This window comes from Chaetodon trifascialis, chromosome 1, assembly GCF_039877785.1.
Source record: "Chaetodon trifascialis isolate fChaTrf1 chromosome 1, fChaTrf1.hap1, whole genome shotgun sequence".
NCBI classification, from domain to species: Eukaryota; Metazoa; Chordata; class Actinopteri; order Chaetodontiformes; family Chaetodontidae; genus Chaetodon; species Chaetodon trifascialis.
The window spans coordinates 25,088,084-25,104,944 of NC_092056.1; the positions used below are offsets into that span (position 1 = coordinate 25,088,084).

The 16,861-nt window shown below is 42.6% G+C and overlaps 2 protein-coding genes across 2 annotated transcripts in view; one reads left to right on the forward strand and one right to left on the reverse strand.

The window, feature by feature from the left end:
• LOC139329230 (leucine-rich repeat-containing protein 49) overlaps window positions 1-4,411 on the reverse strand; it is a 30,993-nt gene extending 26,582 nt beyond the window's left edge. The window contains exons 1-7 of the mRNA XM_070959425.1: window positions 3,867-4,411; window positions 3,582-3,647; window positions 3,149-3,218; window positions 2,748-2,987; window positions 2,509-2,611; window positions 1,800-2,003; window positions 870-936 (exon numbers count right to left, since the gene is read on the reverse strand). Coding sequence (XP_070815526.1) covers window positions 870-936; window positions 1,800-2,003; window positions 2,509-2,611; window positions 2,748-2,987; window positions 3,149-3,218; window positions 3,582-3,647; window positions 3,867-3,926 — 810 coding nt within the window. The 5' untranslated portion in view covers window positions 3,927-4,411. The remainder of the gene's footprint in view (window positions 1-869; window positions 937-1,799; window positions 2,004-2,508; window positions 2,612-2,747; window positions 2,988-3,148; window positions 3,219-3,581; window positions 3,648-3,866) is intronic.
• A 6,119-nt stretch (window positions 4,412-10,530) lies between these two features.
• On the forward strand, window positions 10,531-15,997 carry larp6a (La ribonucleoprotein 6, translational regulator a). Its single transcript, XM_070958938.1, has 3 exons — window positions 10,531-11,337; window positions 13,042-13,240; window positions 14,068-15,997. Exons 1-3 carry the CDS (start codon window positions 10,562-10,564, stop codon window positions 15,160-15,162), a joined length of 2,070 nt encoding a protein of 689 aa, XP_070815039.1. The 5' UTR covers window positions 10,531-10,561; the 3' UTR covers window positions 15,163-15,997.
• The last annotated feature ends 864 nt before the right edge of the window (window positions 15,998-16,861 follow it).

Sequence of the window (16,861 nt, forward strand, 5' to 3'; positions counted from 1 at the left end):
CCAAGGGAAGCCTTTCTATTCTATCTTCCCTTTCCAGGACTTGTTAAATCCTCATCTGACATTAGTTGAGTTCTAAGGCTTTTAAGATCAGTGAGCCACGCTGTATTGTGGAGGCTGAACAAACAGTCCCCCATAATAGATTTAGGCTCAAATTAATTAAGGAGAAGCATAATCTGCTACAACTCATAACCATTTTCAATGCTGAAAATATACAAAACAGTTGCGCCTGTTGAATAAATTATGCTGGGGTCACTGAGGAAATGGACGTGGGAGTAGACCCTTGACAAGTGCTTGTGGGTTCTGATGGTTTTCACTCCTTTGTTCTCTTATAGTGCTGGGAACTAAAACAAATGCTGTTAAGTCCCTAAAAACTGAGGTGGATAAAAGGGTGATCATAACACCCATCAGATTTCTGAATTAATAAAGTTGTTTACAATATCTAACAGAAAGAATGCTAGCCATGACCATTTCTCCCTAATATTGTTTAAGGTACTCAATCTACAAAATAGTGGTGCAGTATTTAAAAGATGTTGGACAATAACAAGTGGACCATTTGGCTATCATGTCCAGGCTGAATAGATATTATTTTATAGGCTTGTGGACTAAGACGAGGGGTTTCGAACAAGCATGAGGATAGAAATTCTCATGCCTGGCCTCCCGCTGTCATGTCTGTTTGACTCTAGCTTTTACAGAGATGCATCTCACACAGCAAAGCACAAGTTAGCCACAGTGTGGAGGAGGTGAAAGACAACTGACTTCTGCCGAATTTTGCAGATGTACATCATCAACTCCAGTTTCAGTATCAGCAACTGAATGAACTAAACATTGTACACATGTTTACAGGAAGGAGAATAATTAAGGAACAGTACCTGATTGTCATGCAAATCCAGGACATTTAGTTTGGACAGGCTGTCCAGGCAGCATATCTTGTGGATTCTGAGAGGTATCGAGAACATGAGACATAAAAGGTACATGAAAGATAATTTGTCAGAGTGTATGTCAACAATTAATATTTTTAGCCCAGTCTTAAATGTACCAGGTGAGGCCAACTATAAGCGTTCAGGAAAATCATAGGAAAATGGAAGTGTGTATGTTCAGGACTGTCTATATGGCCTTACATACAAAACACTGTAGTTTATTATCCATAGCTTTCATATGCAATTCAAATACTCAAAGCAATATTAATTTTATATTCTTCTTATGTATAATTTATATATATATAGTTAATTTTTATTTTGTATCCCCGTTATTGTCTATTTGTGCTATACTATTCTATTCTACAAGCTTTAAGAGCCACACATGGACCCAGACATCGGTCTTAAAAGACAAATGTCATGTGTTACAGAAAGTGAAACAAATGTCAGAGTTTGTCTGTCAGTTTGTGACTTGTAATTTGTGACTTGAATCTTCCTCCTGTTGGCCTTTTGAAACCAAAATGACTGACAAGAAAATGAATGTTTTTTAAATTGCACTGGGCACCTGCTAGAAAATATTCATGTCAGAATCTTACCATGTAGCAGCAGCTTGTACATAAAATGCTACATGCAAACAGCAGGATGTCTTGAACAACCTACGAGCAATACTACATCAGGATGTAGCTGTACCTTGTAAATTTGATGACATGCTGTGTTTCACATTAAACCAGAGATCTCAAAATGTTATTTTAACAGGTAATAATCTTATGTTAACATTTTTTTTTGATACCACCATCAATGTTGCCTGTACAATACTGTCTTTGTAACAGAGGCGACTCAGACAAATCAGGCATATTTCTTGTGAATCCACTGATAACAACCAACCTGTTCTTCCCCAGCATCAGGATCCTGAGAGAGCTTAGACTCTCAATGCCAGTCATTTCAGAGATATGGTTGTCATATAAGTTCAGGAAAACAAGCTGCTGCAGATGTGACAGATGCTGGATCATTGTGATTAGATTGTGCTGGAGGTTGAGAAGCTGTAGTCCGTCCACAATGCCCAGCTGGGGGCATTCCTCCAGACAGCGCCTGGAAAATTTAATTCAGCACAATTTAGGCTTTATACGGATGCCTATAGGTCAGCGCTCGATTTTCATCACACAACACTGCACTTCACCTTCAAGCCATGTTATCCAGAAATGCAAATGACTGATTTAGCATTTTGCTGTAAATATTGATTTACTTATTTCTGTTCTGTCACCACTGAAGTAGTTGTAAGCAAGCACTTTGGAGACAGGTTGTGGGTATTTTAAGTGACTTTGCTGCTCCCTGGTGGCAATCTGAAGCACCTCCTATTTCAGGCAAAGTCTTACAGGATGTCTACTGCAGATGCAGTGACAGCCAGAGTGAGTTCAGAAAACCAATAAAATTTAATGTTCATAGAGATGAAACAAGAATATGACAAGACACTGCAAATAAAGATAAAGAGGACTGCCCGGACACATGACATGTCAATCATATGTCCAGTTTACAGATTTTACCTCCACAGTTAAAATTCTAATCAGTTAGAAAATCAAAGAGAGACCAGAGGTACCTGTCCAAGTCAATGCGCTGAAAACTGGATACAAAGCTGTCACAAGGCAGTCGTGTGAAGGGAAACCCAGAGACTGTGTTGTACCTATATCCTCCAGAACAAGCTGAAATCAACATTATGCACAATTCAAAATCCAGAATATATCATAGTTCATTGCAAATACTGCAAATCTAAAAATCTGCAATAAAACCCAGTTTCACAATTCCATAATATTTGCCATGTGATCTTGCCATATTTACCTGATGGCTTGGGGAGGTTTAAGACATTGCGGTAGTGAGAGGTCCCTACACTGTGGGTTCGTCTCTTAGATTTGTTTCTAGCTTCTTGTGAAGGATGTGAAACTGCTCCCAAACCACTCTGAGCACCATCCGCTAGTGGTACTAGATTATGTGCAGAAGGATACGTAGAGTCACTGGCAAAAGATGGCACCGGAGGTGTCTGGACAAGTCCTCTCTGGCTGCATGCATGCAACCTGTTTTCTTTAGAGTGCATGGTGTCATGATACAAATTGCAGTGATGAAAACTGATTATTTATTTGCCTCATGAATACACAATGCAATGCTCAACCACAACAAAACCTCTTGGGTGATTGGTGGATGGGTGAGTGAGTGTGTGAATGAGTGGAAAGGGTCCAGCTTACCTGAGTTAGGATGAGTAATTGTTTTGGCAGTTTTCATGTATGTTTCTTTTACAAGATCTTGACAGTCGGTCTGCGAAGTGGTAATTATAATAAATTGTGAAGCAGTGGAAAGTCTAAGCAATTAACCATAAAAATGATGCCAAAAACCGATTCTATCGCCCTGTTTATACATCTACAGCTTCTTTTATCTGGATCACAGTCCCAGCATACAAATATAAATAATAGTAAAGGCATGTCTTTTATATGTGATCTTTTTTGCAATTATACTTAGAACTCTGTACTCTTACGCCTTCATTATTTTACCTGCTGGCTTGTAACCAATCCATTGATTTTTACCAGTTTAAATATCTTTAAAACAGATTGCCCTCAGTTTTTGGTGAATGGTGACTTTATGGACAACTTTTCTTTCAGTGTGTTCTCTGTCGTGACTCACCATGCTCTGGGCTCCCTCCGGTGCTAGTGATTTGACTGTTGTGAGGTGCAACTTGCAACTGTTGACCTACAAAAATTTTTTACAAGCAGATCAACTGCGCAGCATTCAACAAGAGACAGACCGCGTATCGTTATTCAAACATGAACCTACAGCTCGGCTACTAACTTCAACCAACGACACCTGATCCTTTCCCCTGCTGGGCCTGAGGTTTAAACGTTCAATTGTTAGCCTATATAACATTATACTGTGAAGCAATGGTAAAATTCTATAAAAAGTGGTATTTACCATGGGGGTGAGAAACACCCATCTGTCCATGACACTGGCGTCCTGTTTGTGAGATCGCATCGTTTTGCTCTCCGTGGAAACGTTGGCTAAAGTTAAAACGTTGCACGTTGAAAGAAAGCTCGATTAGAAACGTCATAAATACCTAAAAGATACTCGCGAACTCGTTTAATACTGTAAACTGTTTCAAAACACGACATTCATCTTCACTTCAGGCGCCACAAACTTCCTTGGAGACAAGCACTGTTGCCATGGCAATGACGGCGTTGCTTGGTTACATTCACTTCCCGTGTCATTAAAAAGCAGTCCGTAGGGAAACATCTCCTAATTACTTCTGCTAAAGTTGGGCGTAATTGGATTTGCAGTTTAGTTAATTATCACTTTTTACCTAATATTGTGACTTTGCCTTATAGAGGCGACTTGTGTTATACTCTACATTTAGAGAATTGTATCATTTTAGTTTATATTGTGTTTACATCGTGCATGTTCCAAATAAATTTGTCTTAAATTCCACAAAGTATGACACGTCAATGGCGACAGAAAGTCTACTATTTGGACTGTACTTGACATCGTACAAAGATAATATATGGAGAGAAACTGGGTCAGTAGAGGCCTACAGTTAAACAAGTGAGGGGTATCAGCCAATCGCACATGTCCTCCAGAATACACCTACAGCAGAGCAAAGGCAGCAGAAAAACAAATGGTCTGACCAACACAGTCGCCTAAGTAAACAAGAGCAGGCTCTGCTATGGTTGGTCACATAGATTTTTGAGAGAGAGAGAGAGAGAGAGAGAGAGAGAGAGAGAGAGAGAGAGAGAGAGAGAGAGAGAGAGAGAGAGAGAGAGAGTCAACTCTATTGATCCCAAATTGAGAAATACTTGTGTTACAGCAGGAGTTCATTCCAGCATTGCTCAGGAACAGAAAGAATACAGTGAATATATATACATTAACAGAAAAATAAACACATCAAAGAGCAAAACAGATTAAAATGCTCAATACAGACTAAAAGAAAAACTTAGCATACTCTATACATATAGTAAAATATATCTAGAGATTATCTGTAGAATACACAATATACAGAATATAGTGGAATACACTATAGTCTAAGTGAATGTTTGTGCCAATTTGAAGAAATTACATGAAGGTTTACCTGAGATATCATGTTCAAGAGAATAGGACGGATGGATGTATGTACAACATGACATAAAGATGGTGTTTAATGCAACCATTCAGTCAAACATTATCATCAGAAAGTCCTCATCCTGGTCAAATCAATACAGAAAAGACAAAATATCTTAATATAAAAAGACAACTATGACTCACTAGTCGGATTGGAGTTCTAGCTGTTCAACAGTACTGCAGCCTGTTTCTACAGATGCAAATTAGTATTGCCTTTTGCCCCATCATAATTCTAAACATAATTAAAACCAAACACAACAAACAGGTAATTCCCTGCACCTGTGAACGTTTCATTTTAACTTGTTCTTCGCTCCAATTTTGCACTCCATATAAAATTGATGTACTGAGGAAAGAGATTTCCATGATGATGACCACACGCGCATCGAAAACACAATCACAATAAACATTTTGTCATTACAGGAAAGGCACAGACGCAAGAAATAGCACTAATGATGACTGGTCCAGAAAGCCATGGCAGTGAGTCACTTGCATTTCTTGGATATCTTTCAATTATTTTATGCTGATTCATCCCTGCCATTAGCTTCCTGTTCACTGCATCAATCTAGTCTGGCTGGGCATACACATTTGACTTCAGGTTAATCCAAACATATGCTTTATAGACGTTAGATTACAGACCAACACTTTTGAGAATAGGCTTAGAGGTACACTACAGTTTGTGCATTATTGTAAATTGCTCACTCCATGTATGTGCATTGAATTAAATGTGTAACACTATTAGAAAACAGACCTCTCTATGGCCCACAGGTTAATATAATAAAGGTTTTGTTGATGTAAACTAAAACTTGTGATTTCCTTGTCATGTCATGAATGAATAACATTTTGGACACTGTTTTTTGGTGCTCTTTATTTGCTGTGCTCACAATATAAACCTGGTGGCTACCAATTCAGTCTCACCCAGTAGCACCACAGAATGCCAAATGTGATAAAATAGACTGTGTGGTAATGTTCAGCCTTTTTACTCTGGCAGTAATAAGCGGTTACTCAAAGAACCAGTCCAGATTCATCAAAGGGGCATCCCACACACTGCCTGTCACAATCTATTCATGAAGTGCAGGCTGACACATACTATAGGCAATCATTTGTATGAAAGGCCATGTTGGAGAAGCACAATGTAAATTCCAGTAGTGTATAGATAGATCTACATATGTAGCAAAGCTGAGTACAAAGATCTATTATACATGATTCCCAGAAGACACACAGACACAGAGCCGATAAAATGTGTTATTCCTTATTTGTCATCCTTTATCTGTGTCTCATGTATGTATGCTTGCCTTTGTCAATGGTGTGTACTTCTTCATTATTCTATCTTAGTTATGTCACCACCCGCTGCCATTAGAAAGACCCTTTAACCCCTCAAGTTTGCTACTTAACCAAGATCTAAGTGAGACATTTAGCACATTACAAAATACGCTTTGGTATCAAGGATCCGTCAGCAGGGAGATACACGCAGGAGGGAAAATGACATCAAAATAATTTGAGTTTAATATACAGCACAGTGATATATACTGTCGGTTGCTATAAAAACATAGACATTGGCTTTTTTGTAACATCATAAGAAATCCAAAAATAAACATGGTGTAAGTGCACCAGCAGTGCTGATTTGTTGGCAGCAGCACAGCGTGACTCCCACCTTGACTGACAGTGGCCATGTAGATGTAGAAACAGGGCCATCATTTGTAAACATATCCTCAAGTAAAAAAAAAAAAAAACCATTACAGTACTAGAGCTGCTGCTTTCTACCATCTGGCAGCGATTGTGTGTATAAATGTGTGTGTGAGAGGGTGTGCTCTCTGGTTCTTCCTGTCAGTCAGTCCATCTATCAAGCATTTTTATTTCTGTTTACCAGAGGAGCTGAAAAGATTTACACTGTTCAGTCAGAAGAAAAAATTGATTACTTTACCGTCCTGGGTTCATGATTTCAGCCTTCAGTTCATGATTTATGCAACCGCCTGTGTTTAAAAGTGACTCTAGCTAGAAGAGACCAGGTTGGTTGTAACACTGGGGTAAATGTACATTGAGTATGTACACACAGGAAGATAAGCAGGTTCATGTAATAGTGTTATTGTAGAGCTCACGTGCTCCAAACTAAACCCTCCCCAGCAACCTTAACATTTGTTTTATAACCCAGTCAATGTCAAAAGGCATGTGTGATAAGAAAAATCAAGAGACCTTATTGCTTCACATCTATTTTTATTTATTTATTTTTGATTCATTTAATGCAAGATCTGTCTTTAGCTGAAACTGATTACATCTATGCTCTTACAGATTTGCATGTCTAAACAGCACTCCATGTGCTGGAGCGGCTGCAAGAGATGGGGGTTGCAAACACTTTCCTGTGGGTTAACAACCATCCCCTATTTTTTGCAGTAGCCTACTCCTCAAACATGGAAGACAGAAAGTGACAGGAAGGGGAAAACAGATTGGTTGCAAAGTCTCCTTCCATCTGCCATGACACATTGCATCAATAATACCAGGCTTTGTGAAGACAAAGAGAGCAGGACTCCTGTGAGTGGGAAAAAAAAAGCAACCATTGTTTTCAGTCACTTAAAGAATTCAAAAAATCTTAAAATAGATTCACACTGTAGGCCTCATGTCAGCAAATTCCCAATGTTAACTACTGTACCTACTGCTTACAACAATAACTGCAGCTATGCAAGTGGCACGGCCAGTTTTCACAATGGAACTCAGCAGTACTAGATATTCAGAATCACTGCCTCAAAGGGAAATGGATGTGCTGTACATCCAGAAGGCTTCATTCAGAATGAGCGATGGTGGTGGGTCCCTGGCATTTCAACCTCTGCTGTAATGGAGATGTGACATAATTACTGATGTCACATCAACCGAATTCTTTTTGTTGTGAGAACAAGACTAAGAGTCCGCAGCTATGCTGACTTCTCTGTGAGGCTGCACTTTGGCACAGCAATGCTTGGAGCTAAATGTTAACATTGGCCTGCTAACATGCTCATAATGAGAAAGCCAGCACAATGTTTACAATGTTCACCATCATATTTCGGCATGTTAGCTAGCTTACGTTTACTAATTAGCACAAAACACAAAGTAGGTGACAGCTGAGGCTGATGGGAATGTCATTAATGTTGTCTGTATTTGGTCATAAACCAAATTACAACAACTTTAAAAACTAAATTTCATGGCGAACCATCCAATAGTTGTTGAGACTTTACACTGAGATGTCAATGTAAATTCATATAATTTAACACTGAACACACTATGTGAGCTAATGTCTTAAGTTATGTGAAGATTATCAGACTTCCAGGTCATCTAAGTGGCGCCAATTCTACTTGTGTCGATATGATCACATGACAGTCATCACAGTCTCATGAATCAAGAGTAGATTTATTTAAACCAATGTTTCAGTGGGATTTAAGTGTCCACATGTGCAGCTCAAGCCCTACTGTTGCCTTAAGAGGCAAAAATTCCTTAAAGGCATATTACAGACATGAGAAAGGGAAAAAAGAAAAAAAAAAGGAAAAATCCTCTGAAGAATAATCTAAAGAGGAGAGATCCTCAGTTTGGTGACAGCAGGAGCCAGAGGTGGGAAAATTGTAATTGTGAGAAATGAACAAGCTGTGCCTTATAGTGTGAATTAGAGAAAAATATCCAGAGAGGGATTTTAGAATGGCACTGTAAAAGATGACATACACTCAGCTTCCATTCATACATCAATATAAATGTGACTAATTCCCTGTAATATATCCTGTCTTCATGAAGGTCATCTTATTTCATTTTTGTCAAGAATGTGTCAGAGGGGGGTTGTTCATTTTTGCTGGCTGTTGTTTGCGGTGCTGTTGAATTATATTGTATAATTCTGAAAGGAGCCTCTATTTTTCTTCACCCCTGGTAGCATATACATAAGGGTGGACTAATATTCACCTCATTCAATACCATTTGTGGATTTCTTCATGCACACTGTGAACACATGGTTGAAAGAGGGCTGTATGTACATATGTATGTCAAACTGGGACAACTGCATCTGAAAAGAGGAAGTGGGCCAACAACACTAACAGTTGCTTAGAGTGCCATCCTAACTTCACTTCCTGGACAGTTTGTGTCACAGTTTCACAACAATTTGAATCTCAATGCTACTGGCTCAGGAACAAGGCTTGAAACGGGCTTATTTGCACTGTAAACTGTTGAAATGACCCTGCTGGCAGACTCTTTCTCTTGATAAGAAACTAAATGCCTCAGATTAGTTGCTGCCAATCTCTTCCTCTCCTCCCTGTTTCTCTCACTCATTGTCTCTCTCTCCCCTCATGTTGCATTGTACTCAAACTGGAGCACTGTATGGCATGTGGTGCAGAGAATGAGTCAGACTGCCCACCAGCTGTGAGCGTGGCTTGCCAGTGGGGAGGAGTAAAGATATTTCATGCAGGGCAGGCAACAGCCAGCAACATTGGTGTGGGTGATTTACAGGACTATTAGGACGGAAGCCAACAACAAGCTATGAAAATGGATTTGAGGTGCAGCCTACAGCAAAATACTGAGAAGACTGCAGTAACACTGCTCTCAGCTGAACACCTACGTGTGCTCCTGTGCTACAAATCAACATCAATGAAACAGGCGATTCTAGAAATGGGCACCTGCATTACAAGGGCCCTGTGGATCCCTTAGACAATAAATAAATAAATAAATAAATAAATAAATAAATAAATAAATAAATAAATAAATAAATAAATAAAAATCATAGTTTACTTTCACTTTTATTTAGTGAGGTTTTGCTGATCTCAGACCAGGGGCATGGGCCACAGACTGAGCTCATGTCCCGTTGTTTCTGGGAAGTTTGAGACTTGTACTGACTTCAGGGTGAGTTTACATATTAGAGTTACTCACAAATTACACTATTTTTTACAGGATGATTTTGATATCATGTGGAGTAAATGTCCTTACATTTTTTTCAATAAAAACATAGAGAAAATGTGATGGTGTGGAGAGGCCATTCAAACAGCCTTTAGACCAGCATGTAGAGAGATGAGTTTGACAGAAAACAAGAGACAACAATTTTAAATAATTCTACTCGCTTGTTGTCAGTGTGGTTGGGGGAGGAGTGACTGGTTGAATATAGACTCGTGACCTCAGCATTTTTTTTTTTTTTAAATCCTAGCTGCAGTTCTAAACCATTTCACCAAATAAATCTCCTTGAATGAGCATTGGTCTGGCTGCAGTTTAATAGGTCGCACAGCCAGGCGAGTGTTGATACCACACTAATGGTTTGCAATCTCTGATTTGACTTCCATGAATATCTATTAATCTATGTGTTTCCTTCAGGCACATACACCACCTGCCCCATGCGTGCCACCGGCCGCTGAAAGCATATTATCCAATTAGCGGCGGTGGAGAAGGGGTCGTCCTTGGCACGGCAGATTTCCAATTAGAGAAGAACACGTGAATTTGCTCTCCTACTTAGAGCCATGTAAACGGGACTTTCGTGACTTCACATTAAAATACTAGTTACTCTGTGTAGGAAAAAAAGAAGGAAAAGCATGCACGCTTTGGTGAATGCCTTCATGCGCTGCGTCTCCTTCCTCTTGCCTCCCTCTTGGCTTTGTGTCAGCTCTTGCTTGTGGGTTGGGAGTAAGTGCGAGGAGACGCTGCCGCGGCCCAATCCCAGAGCTCGTTTCAAAAGCAGAAAGCCTCTTACATATGAGGAAGTAGCAGCAGTAGCAGCAGCAGCAGCAGTAGAAGCCCAAGGAGGCTCCAGCCCGTTGGTCTTACTAGGTCCAGGCTGCGTCTCGCCGGCTGCTACAAGCCCCGCTGCTCATCAGGGCCCTTCGTCGGGTCGGATCTGGATCGGGGGTCTCTGGCGAGCCGTGGAGCGCGTCTTCGGAGCCCCCTGGGTCCTTCTCCGCCATCGCTGGTGCCCGAAAAAACGTCGAGCAGCTTTACGCACCCCGTATCCTGTCCGTGCCTTCGAGTCGAGCAAGATTAAAAGCTTTCAGGGAGGCGCTGCTGCTGCTGCTCCAACCGAGGGAGGGAAAGCAGCGGGTGGAAGCACGTTGAGTTATTCGAGGAACATGAGTGGGTCCGCGGGGATCCCCGATCCGAACCCAGCGGAGTGCGCCTCAGATGCGTCAGCGGCTCAGGGCATCGATGAGGTAATCACCGTGGATCAGCACACGCATGAGATGGGCACGGTGACGATAACTGTGGCCATTCAGGCGGCGGAGGACGAGGAGCCCGAAGAAGTGTCATCCAATAATATTGACTTCCTCGGAGGCAGCTGTAGTGAGGACGAAATTGGAAGACATGACAAATCAAGGTTTGTCTCGTTGGCTACTTCGTTAATTGTCTTACTAGCCGGTATGCTTCTGGTTTATAAACTATAAATATGTCAGTTATATCGTCATTTGGGTAACAAACTGTTTTCCTGCCCTTGTCAGACTTTATACATTTGTCACATGTGTTTTGCTCGGTAAATGTGAGTAAAGTGTAGCATGATAGACAGACTGCGCTCAGCAGGTTGGAGGGTGAATGAAACCTTTCCCTCTTGCCGTCAAGGTTATTGGAGCCCTGCTCGTCTATTTCATAGCCTCCTCAATTGGCCCGTGACTCCAGCTGGTGACCTGCCTGCACAGGAGCAGCGTGGGTACTGCTGGATTGTTCTGTTTCACTGAAAGAATGCCAGTTTAGTAGAAAGATACTGTAGCCTGCAAATAGAGCAGTAATCCCGCCAGGTGTATCACAGTGACGACAAAAGGCCCTAAACGACATCACAAAGTGCGAGGAAGATAATGCATGCTCATAACTGGGAGTGTAAAGTCCTCAGAGACACACTTGAGGTGCATTATTAGCTCCTGGGTGGGATGGCGGGGAAGTGTTTAACCACCTGTAGGCTGCATCAGTGCTGAAGGCCTATACCCAGACACCTGAGAGAGAAAGGATGGCACCTTCACTTTAATCTAATTCCCCTGCGTCATGGCCTGCTATTTTTATCTCCTGGCCTATAAGTTCCCTGCTCACAGTGCGCTCAGAGAGTGAGTCAGTGACCGAAAGGCCAAAGGGGAAATAAATCGTTTCAGTTTGTTTGTAGATCACACCTTAATAGCTCTCTGGCATAGAGAGCGTCTGTAACACCTGTGCAGGCCAGTGCGTTGTAGCACGTTGTTCACACAGGATGTATTTTAAGATCACTACATGTCTGATAGGCAGCAGGTAGAGAAATGTGCAGATTGTCAGCTGCCTGCACAGCAGGCTGTTTCTCCTTACATTCATGCAGGAGTCCGGAGTTGCCCGAACATCTCTGCTGTGTCACATATTTAAACTCTCTCTCGCTCGTACGTGCTGACAGTGGCAGCATTCTCTTCCAAAAGCTCAGCTCCTGGTCGTCTTTATCTGAAGTCCGGGGGAAGCAGTGGGCTCGTGCCAGCTGTGCGGTCAGCCGGCTGGAAAGCTGTTGACTGAGGGTGTGCGAGGGAGGGGAGGAGGCTGGAGGAGGTGATGAGTCATCCACAAAATTTCATTCAGACCCTCACACAAATCTGCAAGACTACCTGACCGCGCTGCTCCACAGCTTCCGCCAGGTGTCTGATTGCCATCAAGTTGTGAATAAAAGCTCCAGCTATGCAGCGTTGGTACCAGTTTTTGTAAACTGTGTGAAGTTGACTCGGTGAGCCACCATATTCTGTGTGGGAGGGAGAGCCTGTGACTCTGCGCCCTTCAGATGGAGAAGTCTTGGCAGTTTCAGGATTGGTGGGACACTGGTGTAGAGGTCTGGCACTGAGGCGTGGTGACTATGGCTGGAGACGCAGCTTGTCAAATGCTGCAATTGCAGATGGGAATGGCAGGATGATGATGTATTCCTGCCAACAGCTTGTAAGCCTCTGGCTTATTGTATTAATGAAAGTGAAATGTGTAACAGTTGTAATCTTGGCAGTTTAGGATATGAAACACTCTGCCTCGCTGCCTCAGTGACGTACTGGAGAGGAGTCTCTGCTGACCATGATGTGTGTCTTCTCACGCGCAGTGGTGCCGGGACCAGTGGAGGGGAGTTGGAAGAGGAGAGCTGGCAGCCCCCGGATCCAGAGCTCATCCAGAAGCTGGTCGCTCAGATCGAGTACTACCTGTCCGATGAGAACCTGGAGCACGATGCCTTCCTGCTCAAACATGTCCGACGCAACAAACTGGGGTTTGTCAGCGTCAAGTTGCTCACTTCATTCAAAAAGGTAACCGCTGCTTGCATATGCAGTGGAAAACACGATAGGAAATTGGAATTCCCTGTTATAGTAGGAGTAATAGTCCACTGATGGCTTTTAATGTTATGTACTGACATTCCTGAGCTGAAAGTAAATGGGATATAATATATAGCCACAATCTAAATACATGATACTTAAACACTGACCACAATATACAAACCAAATTAAAGCAAGGCTGAGGAAAAATTAGTTTTAAAATGAGAATGTGCATAAAGCTCCGATACATTTAAATTTCCAATGAGGCTGAGAAATTGAAGATCGAGTAACAATGACGACTGTTTTCAAATGCCGGCATGACTAGCTGTTGGTGATAAAATGATATTCTCACTGATTCACAACAGCTGCTGCTACTTTAGGCTCATGCTTGCAGATTTGCTCTTTTAATCTGTTTATGCCACAAGTAAACTGAGTCACCATGCACACGCTCACTATTAATATAACAAGCATTCAAATATGAGCTCGATAACACTGAGGTGAAGCATTTTAAGTGTGAGCAAATAATCCAGGGATGGATTGAGTAATGCAGTAAAACCAGGATGTTTGGGTGTGTTGGCTCGGTTATGATGTCATCAGTACAGGAAGTATGACTGAGAGGAAGGCAGTGCACATTACTGATTGATCCTGCTGATGGACTTATTGAGTTATTGTTCAGCCAATTTTTTTTCCTTAACTGAAGCCTCATAACTCACAAAGACAGGCTGCTGGAGGGATCCAATTTGTGACCTAAGGGTTATGAGATGGCCCTCTTTAATCACTTAACATCTCGCCTATGTAACACAAGCTTTGTCTCTTTGCAGGTGAAACACTTGACTCGTGACTGGAGAACAACTGCTTATGCTCTGAGACACTCAAAGATACTTGAGCTGAACGATGAGGGGCGCAAGGTGCGACGTAAGTCTGCAGTGCCGGTCTTTGCCAGCGAGTCCTTGCCTAGCCGCATGCTGCTGTTAAGTGATTTGCAGAAGTGGCCAGAGCTGGCTGCTCTCACTAAGGATAATGGCAGTGAGGGAGGAGCCAATCAGCAGGAGCAGCTGATGAAGCTGTTGCTGAAAGCGTTCGGAACATACGGTGCCATTGCATCTGTCAGAGTCCTGAAGCCCGGGAAGGACTTGCCGGCTGACCTGAAGAGGCTGAGTGGCCGCTACAGTCAGCTAGGCAATGAGGAATGTGCCATTGTGGAGTTCGAGGAGGTGGAGGCTGCTGTTAAAGCAAATGAAGCTGTGGGGTGTGAGGATGGAGGGGCCAGTTCGCTGGGATTGAAAGTAGTCCTGATCGGCACCAAGCCACCCAAGAAGAAGGTACCCAAAGAACGGCCGCGTGAAGAGGGAGGGATGCGCAAAAGTCGCTCACTCAACAGCAGAGTACGCGAGCTTCAGTACCACGGGGACGACTCGGCCTGCAGCTCCTCAGACACGGAGAGCAACCCCACGTCCCCGCGGCTGGCCAGAAAGTCCCAGTCCTGCAATAAGCTCAGCCCCACCACTGCAGGCATCAGCTTCCAGAACAATCACCTGAGTCCTGGTATGTCCCCGCGTAACAGTCCCTGGTCGAGCCCCCGTGCCAGTCCCTGCTCTCAGCGCAAATCTCCTCATACCCACAAGTCTCCCTTAGCCAGCGAGGGCAGACTGAGCCCTGAGCCCGGGCGCCGCTGGGCAGACTACTCCTCAGACAGTAGCCTCACCCCTTCAGGGAGCCCGTGGGTTCAGCGGCGCAAGCAGGTGGCATCTCAGGAGAGCAGTCCGGTCGGCAGCCCGATGCTGGGTAGAAAGATCCAGAACGCCGACGGCCTGCCGCCAGGCGTCATGAGGCTGCCACGGGGCCCCGACGGAACCCGGGGCTTTCACTGTGTCACTGTTGGTGAGAGGGGAAAGACTGCTGCCACTCAGACTTGATATGTGGAGCATCCTTATGCATTCCGTATCCCCCAGAGATGAAAAGGATAGATTGGACATTTGAGCTGCTCTTGGCCATGTCGCTCAGCCCCCAACCCACCTTTGAGACTGTGTAGATATATTTTTGTTGAGCGCATCAGGTTTCAGTCTTTGTTATATTTTTATACGATGTTTTGAGTTACCATGGTAAAATTAGTGATTTACTAATGGAAATTTGAGTGAATGTAAATTGATATTGCTTTGAAATGGACCATGTCACCTCCATTGCTGTCTGAACTTGTTCTACATGGGGCGGGTTGGAGATGGAATTCCACTTTTTTCTTTTTTTAATTGAAAAGTGTCCCCTGTCTTGCGTGTAAAAGCTCACAACATTGTCTGTGGATAGTGTATAAATGTTTAAGTGGCATAGGCGCATGGACTTGATAGAGATATCACCATATGCCTTTTCTGTATACGTCTACCGTGAGTTCCATTTTTACATGCTGTTCAAACTGAGGCCATAATTGCTCCACTGCCATAAAGGTTAGACAGTTCAACTTGGAAATGACATTTTTTTTTGTTTTTATTTCGCCTTTTTTATTTTCACTATGCTTTGGCACTTAGTTGGGAGGGGTCTCTTCTAGCCCTGTAAATGTTTAATTTGTTCAGCAGGTAGCTGCTTAATTTATTTTTTAGCCTTAGTTTTATTTTTTTCTTGGCATATCTGTTTTCCATGAGTCTAAGCTCACAGTGAGGTTTGAGGGATCAGGTCAGGCAGAATAAATGCTCTTCCATCTGAGCTGGGGTATTTGTACAGTGCGAGTCTTATTGTACAAATAAATCACTACAATTGCAATTGGCTGGACTTTCTTTTGTTTTGTGTCAGGATGGCCTGAAACCGCCATGATCCAATCTTATTTTTTATCTCAATATGTAAGCAAGATTAAAGTGAGATATTGTTGCTGTGCCAAGACTGTGGAAGCAGAATTGGCACGGGGGGTGTTTTTGAAATGGGCTGCACAGATGGGAGGATAAGAGAGTTGACGGATTATATCAACCCTCCGTGGCGAACATAACATTGGCTAAATGGTGAAGCAGACCAGTTGCACATTTAATTTATTCAAATTTCCTGTATCTTGCGCAAGTCCAAGTAATTGGTATTTGCTATTCTTTGACTCTCATGTTTTAGTTTTGCAGTGTTGAATGTCAAGGTTACAGGACAGTCTTCTGTGTCAAAATGTCTACAAATGATCCAGACTGAATTCATATGTATAATGCGCAACCTAACTGATTGTGTAAGTATTCACCTCCTGCAGTCAGTGTGTAGCAGAGGCCCCTTTTTGACTGCGCTTACAGCTTTGAGGCTATGTGCATAGCTCTGTGTCAGGTTCACACATCTGCACATCCCAAACATCCATTGTCCCAGCTCTGTCAAGTTGTATGGTGGACTGCAAGTGAAGAGCAGTTTTCATGTGTCACCACAGATTCTCGATTGGACTGAGGTTTGGGCTCTGAATTGGACAGCATTGTTGTTCTGAATACAGCACATTCCTGTGTAGCTCTGGCTTTGTTTGGGGTGGTTGTCTTGCTGGAAAATAAAATGTTTTCTTCAGTTCTCTTGCAGATGCAGATTTCCCTGTGATTTGTCTTACATCACACAAAGGGTTAAGTATGTATGATGGACAAAAAGCTCAGTTTTTGGAAACCATCTTTCTTTTTT

Coding starts and splice junctions, on each gene's coding strand:
- larp6a (XM_070958938.1), top strand. CDS start 10,562: ATGCACGCTTTGGTGAATGCCTTCATGCGCTGCGTCTCCTTCCTCTTG. Junction 11,338..13,041: donor GGAAGACATGACAAATCAAG/GTTTGTCTCGTT, acceptor TCTCACGCGCAG/TGGTGCCGGGACCAGTGGAG. Junction 13,241..14,067: donor TGCTCACTTCATTCAAAAAG/GTAACCGCTGCT, acceptor GTCTCTTTGCAG/GTGAAACACTTGACTCGTGA.